Source organism: Hevea brasiliensis, chromosome 7 (assembly GCF_030052815.1).
Source record: "Hevea brasiliensis isolate MT/VB/25A 57/8 chromosome 7, ASM3005281v1, whole genome shotgun sequence".
Classification (NCBI taxonomy): Eukaryota; Viridiplantae; Streptophyta; class Magnoliopsida; order Malpighiales; family Euphorbiaceae; genus Hevea; species Hevea brasiliensis.
In genome coordinates this window covers 22,571,449-22,581,479 of record NC_079499.1, presented here as the reverse complement: position 1 = coordinate 22,581,479, position 10,031 = coordinate 22,571,449, and the positions used below count along the sequence as shown (strand labels likewise).

At 32.6% G+C, this 10,031-nt stretch overlaps 1 protein-coding gene and 1 non-coding gene across 2 annotated transcripts; one reads left to right on the top strand and one right to left on the bottom strand.

Annotated features, from left to right (window-relative positions):
• Positions 1-1,584: 1,584 nt before the first annotated feature.
• Positions 1,585-4,804, bottom strand: LOC110668858 (uncharacterized). Its single transcript, XM_058149393.1, has 4 exons — positions 4,558-4,804; positions 3,632-3,833; positions 2,528-3,526; positions 1,585-1,933 (listed from the first exon to the last, which is right to left on the bottom strand). Exons 1-4 carry the CDS (start codon positions 4,802-4,804, stop codon positions 1,585-1,587), a joined length of 1,797 nt encoding a protein of 598 aa, XP_058005376.1.
• Positions 4,805-4,976: 172 nt separating this feature from the next.
• LOC131181955 (small nucleolar RNA R71) lies at positions 4,977-5,083 on the top strand. Its single transcript, XR_009150425.1, has one exon. It is a non-coding gene; the product is annotated as a small nucleolar RNA R71 (small nucleolar RNA).
• The last annotated feature ends 4,948 nt before the right edge of the window (positions 5,084-10,031 follow it).

The following is a 10,031-nucleotide window of genomic DNA, read 5'->3' as shown; positions in this document are numbered from 1 at the left end:
TTAAAAATTACCATTAACCTGTAGAAAGAAATTTTAATGCCAAATTTGAGTTCAATGGGGTATAAAATGAAACAAAATAAAAGAAAAATTAAGTATAAGAAAAAATTTTGGGGTGCCTCCTAAAGAACGCTAATTTTAGGTCATTAGCTTGACCATCCTTAATTTAGTGAATTGGTGGATCATTAAGGAAACAACTTGTTCATTTCTCAATTGGCTGGCCTGTGATATAAATCTTGAGCCTTTGACCATTAACTTTAAAAATTCTAGAATTTTCACTCCAAATATCCATAGCTCCATGGGGATAAACTTTGACAACCTTAAAAGGACTAGACCATCTTGATTTCAACTTCCTAGGAAAGAGTCTAAGTCTAGAATTATACAATAGAACCAGGTCACCCTCTCTAAACTCTTTTCTTTTAATATATTTATCGTGCCAAAATCTAGTTCTTTCTTTAAAAATTCTAGCTTTCTCATAGGCATCCAATCTTATCTCTTCAAGTTCATTTATTTGAAGCAATCTTTTCTTTCCAGCACTTTTTAAATAAAAATTCAAAGTTTGGATTGCCCAATATGCTTTCTGTTCCAACTCAATTGGCAAATGACATGATTTCTCATAGACTAGCTTAAAATGTGTAGTACCAATAGGTGTCTTGTAAGCTGTCCTATATGCCCATAGTGCATCATCTAGCCTCAATGACCAATCCTTCCTTGAATGATTAATAATTTTTTTCAAAATTCTCTTCAGTTCCTATTAGATACTTCAACTTGCCCACTGGTCTGAGGGTGGTAAGGTGTAGCTACCTTATGAGTAACCCCATATTTCTTCAAAAGATTTTCAAACTATTTATTGCAGAAATGAGATCCACCATCACTGATTATAGCTATTGTTGCTCCAAATCTAGTGAAAATGAACTTCCTCAAAAATTTCACTACTACCTTTACATCATTTGTAGGGGAAGCAATAGCCTCAATGCATTTTGACACATAATCCACACCTACCAAAATATATTTATTCCCAAAAGATGATGGGAATGGTCCCATGAAATCTATGCCCCAAACATCAAATAAGTCAATCTCTAAAATTTCTTATTGTGGCATTTCATTTTTCTTTGAAATATTCCCCACTCTTTGACATCTATCACATCTCAAAACAAATTCTCTCATAATTTTGAACATGTGTGGCCAATAAAATCTAGCTTGAAGTACTTTAGCCACTGTTTTGTCCACACCGAAATGACCTCCATACTCAGAAGAATAACAATGCTCTAAAATGTTTCCTATTTCCTCTTCAGGCATGCACCTTCTAACTAGGCCATCATTACATCTCTTAAATAACAATGGATCCTCCCATGTATAAAACTTCACTTCATGCAAAAATTTCTTTTTCTGTTGATAGCTCAAATCTGGTGGGAGAACTCCACATGATAGGTAATTAACAAAATTTGCAAACCATAACAATGCAGTAATAACAACTAGCAATTGCTCATTTGAGAAAAACTTCTTTACTCTCATACTTAATCCTTGATAGATGATCCGCTACAACATTTTCAGCTCCCTTTTTATCTTTAATTGTAAATCAAACTCCTATAGCAATAGAACCCATCTTATCAATCTTGGCTTTGCTTCTTTTTTATTCATCAAATATCTTATGGCGGCATGGTCTGTATAGACAATCACTTTTGATCCAACCAGATATGATCTAAACTTTTCCATAGCAAATACCACAGCTAAAAATTCTTTCTCAGTGGTGGCATAATTTACTTGAGCATCATCTAAAGTTTTGCTAGCATAATAGATTGTATAAGACCTCTTTTCTTTTTTCTGACCAAGTACAACTCCCACAACAAAGTCACTAGCATCACATATAACCTCAACTGGCAATGACCAATCTGGAGGTTGCATAATAGGGGCTATTGTTAGAGCTTCCTTCAACCTGTTAAAAGAATCAAAACAAGCTTGGTCAAAATTAAAAGGAACATCATGATTTAACAAATTTGTAAGAGGTTTAGCAATTTTTGAAAAATCCTTTATAAATCGCCTATAGAAACCAGCATGCCCAAGAAAACTTCTAATTCACTTCACTGAAGTTGGTGGAGGCATCTTCTCAATCACTTCTACTTTGGCCTTGTCCACCTCAATTCCTCTATGTGATACCAAATGTCCAAGAACAATGCCTTCTTGCACCATCAAATGACATTTCTCCCAATTTAGCACCAAATTTATTTCTTTACATCTTTTAAGCACTTTAAAGAGGTTAGATAGACAATAATCAAAAGAAAAACCATATACAGAAAAGTCAACCATGAAAACTTCCATAATTTTCTCAATAAAATCAGAGAAAATGGCCATCATACACCGCTGAAAAGTAGCTGGTGCATTACATAAGCCAAAAAGGCATTCTTCTATATACAAACGTGCCACATAGACATGTGAATGTGGTTTTCTCTTGATCACTAGGATGTATTGGGATTTTGAAAAAAACCAGAATACCCATCTAAATAACAAAAAAAATGAATGTTTTACTAACCTCTTTAACATTTGATCAATAAAAGGCAAAGGAAAATGGTCTTTCCTAGTGGCACTATTAAGCTTCCTGTAATCTACACACATCCTCCATCCTGTGACAATTCTAGTAGTCATCAACTCATTATTTTCATTTTTCATAACAGTCACACCTCCTTTCTTAGGTACTACATGAACTGGGCTAACCCAACTACTATCAGAAATAGGATAAATGATCACACCTCCTTTCTTCACCACCTCTTTCATATTAGGATTCAACCTTCTTTGATGTTCTATGGTGGCTTTAAAATTATCCTCTAAAAGAATCGTATGCATGCACAAGGTAGGGTTTATACCCATGATATTATCAATGGTGTAACTGATAACTTTCCTATGTGCTCTTAACTCTCTCAACAATTTTTCAACTTGTACATCACTCAAACTTGCACTAATAATGACAAGATAAGTTGAATTAGGTCTAAGAAAAGCATACCTTAATGTAGATGGAAGTGGTTTGAGGTCTACCTGTGGTGCTTCCTTCTTATCCAACAAAGGTGGTTGTGCAACTTCATGTTTCAACTCTTCAACTTGCAAAACTTGATCTCCTACAACTTCTTGAGTAGTTCCCAAAATTTGAGCAAAAGCTACAACTTCAGGATTTTCATCCTTTGTTGTTCTACTATGTACTAAACAATTCTCCAAAGGGTCCTCAGGATATCTTTTCCTAAATTCTTCTTCCATAATCTCATCAATAACATCCACCCTTAAACAAGGGTTAACTTCATGATGTTTCTTCAAAGCTTGAGTCAAATTAAATTCCACCTCCTCTTCTCCAACTTTTAATGTCAGTCTACCATTCTTCACATCAATTATAGCCCCTATTGTGGCTAAAAATGGCCTTCCTGAAATGATAGGTATGTGAATATCCTCTTCTATTTCAAGAACCACAAAATCAACAGGAATGAAAAATTTCCTAACTTTTAAGGGTACATTCTCCAAAATTCCTACTAGATATTTGATAGATCTATCAATTAGTTACAAAGAAATGGTTATTGGCTTCAATTCTCCAACCTTTAACTTTTCACAAATAGAGAGTGGCATCAAACTTACACTAACTCTAAGATCACACAGTGCTTTGTCAATACTAGTATCCCTAATATGACAAGAAATAAAGAAACTTCCTGGATCCTTCAATTTCGGTGGGAGCTTATTCTGCAAGAGAGCACTACACTCCTCTGTTAATGCCACAGTTTCATAATCTTCTAGTCTTCTCTTATTTGACAAAATTTCTTTTAAGAACTTAGCATATGAGGGCATTTGAGAAATTGCATCTGTAAATGGAATGTTGATGTATAATTTCTTCAAAACTTTCAAAAATTTCCCGAACTGCTTATCTAGCTTTGCTTTCTGAAACCTCTAAGGATATGGCAATGGTGGCTTGTATGGTGGTGGAGGCACATATTTTTCCTCTTCTTCTTTTTCAACTTCCTTCTTCTTGTTTGCTTCCTCATTAACTTTATCATGATTTGAAGTAGATTCATTCTTGTTTTCATCTTTTTTCTTCTTTTTTTCTCTTCTACCTCATCTTTCTTTTTATCTCCCACAATTTTCCCACTCCTTAAGATCACTGCCTTGCAATGTTCTCTAAGATTCTCTAGCTGACTTGGAAGTTTTCCTTGTGCTTTGCTAGAAGAACTTTCTTATTGAGCTATTTGGTTTTCCAACATCCTATTATGAGTGGCAAGCTAGTCTATCCTTGAAGTTAATTGTTGAATCATTTCTCCTTATTTTTGTTGAGCAGTTAAGAAATTCTCCATATAGACTTCAAAATTGAATCTTAGTCTGAAGACTGAACTGGTGGTTGTGGAACAGGAGCATTTTGATTCATTTGTGGTGGAAATCAAGGTGGTAATCTGTTTTGCTGAAAATTCAGCTGTTGTTGCTTGAAATTAAGAAGTTGCTGATAATTCTACTGCTGCTGTCCTTGTCAACCTCCCTAAGAAAAGTTAGGGTGATTCCTCCATGCTGGATTATATGTAGCAAAAAAAGGATTACCAACTGGTTTCTGATTGTAATTCCCAACAAAATCAACTTGCTCATTTCCAAATTCTTGCCCATAAGAAGCAAAATCATTGATACAATGCATATTTCCTGCACCAACATCTTCTACATTACTAGATCCTCTAATTAAAGCATCAACCTTCATGCTTAACTTATACATTTTTCTTGTTAAAGCATTAAATTTGGCATTGAACATACTCTTGGCATCTAACTCATATACACCAGCTAATGGCTTCTTCATTTCATTCCTTTCACAGCTCCATTGATAATTATTGTATGCAATTTTATCCAATGCTGAATAAGCTTCATCTTCTGACTTCTCCATAAGATCACCTCCTGAAGATGCATCAATTATACTTCTAATTGTTGGAGAAACACCATTGTAGAAATGTTGAACTAGCATCCATTTAGGGATTCAATGATGTGGACATCTCCTTTGAAGATCCTTGTATCTCTCCCAAGCTTCATAGAGACTTTTATCACCCCTTGGCTTGAAAGAAGTTAATTCATTTCTCAATTTTGCAGTCTTGCTAGTAGGAAAGTATTGAGCCAAGAAAGCTTGTGACAACTCATCCCAAGTAGTTATTGAACCCAGAGGTAATGAATGCAACCACTCCCTAGCATGATCCTTAAAAAAAAAGGAAATAATCTCAATCGGATGGCATCATCTAACACTCCATTTATCTTCAGCATGTCACTAATTTCAAGAAAATGTGCAAGGTGCACATGTGGACTCTCAGTAGGACCTCCCCCAAACTGTGATTGTTGAACCATTTGACAAAGTGAGGGCTTCAACTCAAAGTTATTTGCTTTCAATCTAGGACTTGTAATACTTAGTCTAAAATCTTCAAAACTAGGGAAAGCATGATCCTTAATTGATCTATTGTTGTTGCTTGCCATAGCTTCTATCACTTGTTGCTCTTTTTGTTGTTCTTGTTGTCTTCGAATTTTGAGTTCAGGTTTTCTTCTTTTAGACTTTGCTCTTAAAGCTTTAGCTGTCTTTTTAATCTCAGGATTAAAAATTAAATCAATTTCTGCACTTTTTGTCCTTCTCATATAAAAGATATGTACCTGAAAAACCAAAACAAGAAAATCTAAAAGTAAAATGATAAAGAAAAGAAATTAAAATAAAAAAAAATGCCCAAATTAACCAAACAATCAATCATCTAATATTAAACAAAAACAAATCTCCGGCAATGGCGCCAAAAACTTGATACATACTCTGCAAGTAAACGAGTCGTTCAAGTAGTAAAGAAAAGATATCATCCCACAAAGTTTTATTGTTTGAGTACCAAACTATAAAAGTCACAATTATTTGGGCTATCGATAATGTGTGCCAAAAGTAAAGTAAGGGATACAGCAAAATAAATTGGGAAAGTAAAGAAATTATAATAAAATAAGCAATTAAATTTCTAAGCACTAAACTAATTTACTAAAATTTCAACAAGTGACAAAAGATTTAATTAATTAATGATAAAAATTGATTTCAGAGTTGAGGTTCATGAAGTAAATTTCATTAGGATTTGGATAGGAAAAACCAAGATTAAGGGAAATACAAGTTTGAAGGAAGTTGATTCTGATTTACTTTAATTTCTCTTTCAAGTAAACTAAAGAGTGTTTTAAAGAAAACTAAACCTCATTCTCATACGATGTTTAATTACCCAAAACCCCTTAAGCTCTTTAATTAACTTGAAATTCCTCTTAACCCACTAGTTTATCTCTAACACTAAGTAATTAAGTTCATTATCTTGATTATTTATAATAGATTTTCACCTCTTAGTCCTTCAATCTAAGATTAAGAACAAAACCCAAATGGTACCAACAATGGGTATGTAAATAAGCACACAAGATAAGAATCAAAACTTATGGATACTAAAATTTAGTTAAAACCAGTCAAATCCACAAATAAAACTTAAATCATTACACCCAACTCTGAAATCCTAAGTATCTACTCACTCATGCTTGTATTTACAAGTGGTAAGTATGAAATAGAGCAAGAAAATATGAAAATAAAACTAAAAATAAAAAAACCCAGAAGAAGAGAATCTAAATCTTTGAAAATGAAAGCTGGAAACGTCACTCTGCAGGTGTTCTTCCTCTAAAAATGGCATGGTTCCTTCTTTCCTTCCTCTTTTGATTTTTCTCTCTCTTTCTCCTTATGGTAAAAATGAGAATATGATGCTTATATATCCCCTCAAGGTTTGCCTTAAAAATAATCTCTAAAAGAATAAAGACAAAAGGTGTAAAATGTATGAAAAGAGAAAATTTTTCTATGTCAGCAAATCTGCTAGTGCCATCCCACATGCCCCATGTTGATTTTAGTTATTTTTCACATGCCTCATGTTGATTTGGAGGAGGAATCTTTAGATTCTGCACGACCAGCTACATGGGGCATGTTGAAGTCCCTGAAACTTTCAGCGTGTTTTGTTCCAAAATCTCTGTCTACACGATAAAATGTTGAATTTACATGCCTCATGTGGATTCCTGTTGGCTGACTCTTTTCTTCACATGACCTTCAACACGGGGCATGTTGAAGCCCTTGAAATCTCGGCTGGTCTTCTTCCTTAGGCAAATTTTCTTCATTTTTCACACTACTTTAAGCTTCCAAATCACTTTGAATTTCTTCTATATGGACCTTTTTGCCTTTAAACCTTATTAAAACCTATCAAAAACATTAAAATTCCAAAAATCAAATATAATGAAATTAAAATTAACAAATTAACTAAAATAAGCACTAAAAGCATAATTACTAAACTAAAAAGGGCAAAATTGATGCAAAACTACCCTAAAATACCTATAAAAAATTAGTTTATCAGTGCCATAGCTTAGTCACATCTGAATTTGATATAGAAGTGCAAACTACAGCTGTGCCAATGACTACTAAACAATCTAGCACATATAACCTGCCAATTCATTTACCTTTCATCATAATAAGAGCACTTTTCAAAACCTTCAAAAATCCATCATCATTAGAAAATCTATAAACTTTGGCTTCTAGAATAGATAAAGAGATGAGGTTCTTTTTCATATCTGGAACATGTCGTACCTCAGTCAAAGGGATGAGGCTTCTAGAGTAGTTAAGGGAGCATCAGTTGTATGTCAAGTTCTCAAAGTGTGAGTTTTGGTTGAAAAGCATATCTTTCTTAGGGCATTTAGTGTTAGAAAATGGTATTGAAGTGGACCCCAAGAAAGTAGAAGTAGTGGCAGATTGGCCAAGGCTAACTGCAGTGACTAAGATCAAGAGTTTCCTAAGTTTGGCTAACTATTATAGGAGATTTGTACTTGATTTCTCCAAGATAGCTACTCCTATTACTAGGTTGACTTAAGAGAGTAGAAAATTTGAGTGGATAGACTAGTGCAAAGAGAGTTTTCAGAAGCTCAAGGAATGCTTGGTGACAGCACCAATTCTAGCTTTACCTTCAGACAATGAAGATTTTACAATATATTGTGATGCCTCCAGAGTTAGTTTGGGGTGTGTTCCTATCTAAAATGGCAAGGCAATAGCTTATGCTTTAAGGTAATTGAAGAAGTAGACTTAGAAATGGTAGTTGTAATTTTTGCCCTAAAGATGTGGAGACACTTTCTTTATGGCTAAGTGTGAAATCTTCATTGACCACAAGAGTCTCTAGTACATCTTCAACCAGAAGGAGTTGAACCTCAGGCAAAGAAGGCGGGTGAAACTACTACGTGATTATAATTGTACTATCTAGTACCATTCGGGTAAGGTGAATGTCACTACAGATGCCCTCAGTTGTAAATCATTTGGCAGTTTGTCTCACATATTGCTGGAAAGGTGACCCATTTTAAAAGAGCTACATAAATTAATAAAAGAGTGAGGAGAAAAAGAGAGAAAAAAAAAAAAAGAACGGACTCACCTAGCTTTAAAAAAAAAAAAAAGTGGCTCTTTCTCTCATTGCCCCTTCTACCTTCCTTTATTTCCTTTTTTTTTTTTTTTTTTGGTTCTTACTTACTTCAAGAAAGTATTCAAGATTTGATTAAGGTGAGTATTACTAAGTGATAAATATTCAAGAAACATGCCATATGTTATATTTTCATGATTATATGCTTTTAATTTATCTCATATGCTCATAACATGCATGTTTATGTGGTGAATTTGAGGGAAATCAATAATTTTGCACACGTCTCTTTTCTAGGTTCATGTTTTTATCAATTTTTTGTGTCTTTTTGTTTTGAAAAAATTGTAGAAAATTTATATTCATGTTCTTCATGAAATTCTAATAATTTTAGACTCAAGAATCATAAAAAAAAAAAAAAAAGCTTCTGATTTGAGTTAGTTATAGCCATTCAAAGTTAGGGTGTCTGCAGAATCTGATCTACAGAATAGCCAACTTTTGGGGCCTATATCTTCCCTGATTTTTAATCTTTTTCTATGTTTCTTGATCCTAAAGTTAATTTCAAGGTCTTCACTATCTTTTACCATTTGTTTCATGTCAATAACTTTGGTGGTTTGTGAGATACATTGATTTTAAAAAAGTAGTGTCAATCTATCTTTGATACGAAACAATAGTAAATCCCAATTTTTGTAAATTATTGGGTGTGGTTTATTAATTAGTTATTAATTTTATAATTTTTTTATGATATATTGGCATGCTTCTAGAATTTTTATGTAATTTCTGTGCATGCTTTGATGACATTAAAAATTTAAATCTCAAAATACTATAAATCTACCCAAATTTGGATATTTCATGTTAGTTTATAATTTTTTTTTTCAAGTTTTAAATTGTATTTTGATCTAATTTTAATATTGTATGTAATGTGATATGGTGTTATGAAGTGTTAGAATTAGATTAGAAGACCCTTGGCTATTAAGTAGTTTTAGTCAAATAAAAGTCTAAATTAATTAGGATATAAGTGTTAGATTTTAAAACAAATTGTTATAGTTTATTTCATATTATAAATAAAATTGATAAGTAGCCATAAGGTAAATACCAAAAGGGGCAATAATTTCATGGAGTTTACATAAAGCTTAATGGTAGCAAGACATAGATAAACATGTCATACTAGAAGTGAAGCTTAATGGTAGCAAGACATAGATAAACATGTCATACTAGAAGTGAAGGCTCTTTCTCAAAGGTAGCTTTCCTCAATAGTAACTGTAATTATTTTAATATAAGCATCCCTGAATTTTCAAAATAACAATTTTGTATGCAATATGCAATAATAATAGGATTTTATCAAATAAATAATAAAAATTAATTTTGTTTTCATCTTTTAACCCACTTTTTTATGAAAATTGAAATAAATAAATATTTGATAAATTAAAATTAATTTTGTTTGCAAAAACCAATTTTGGCATGTAAATAAATTAAATTAATATTTGATCAATTATAAAATAAATTGGCATGTTAGAAATAAATTATTTCAGGTTGTAATTATTTGTGCCTTATGTGTTTATTAAAATAAAATGCACATGTATATAATTTGATTAATTTAATTAACTTTATGGT

Coding starts and splice junctions, on each gene's coding strand:
- LOC110668858 (XM_058149393.1), bottom strand. CDS start 4,804: ATGAAGAAGCCATTAGCTGGTGTATATGAGTTAGATGCCAAGAGTATG. Junction 3,834..4,557: donor TTACAATCAGAAACCAGTTG/GTAATCCTTTTT, acceptor TTCCATTTACAG/ATGCAATTTCTCAAATGCCC. Junction 3,527..3,631: donor ACTAGTATTGACAAAGCACT/GTGTGATCTTAG, acceptor ACTAATTGATAG/ATCTATCAAATATCTAGTAG.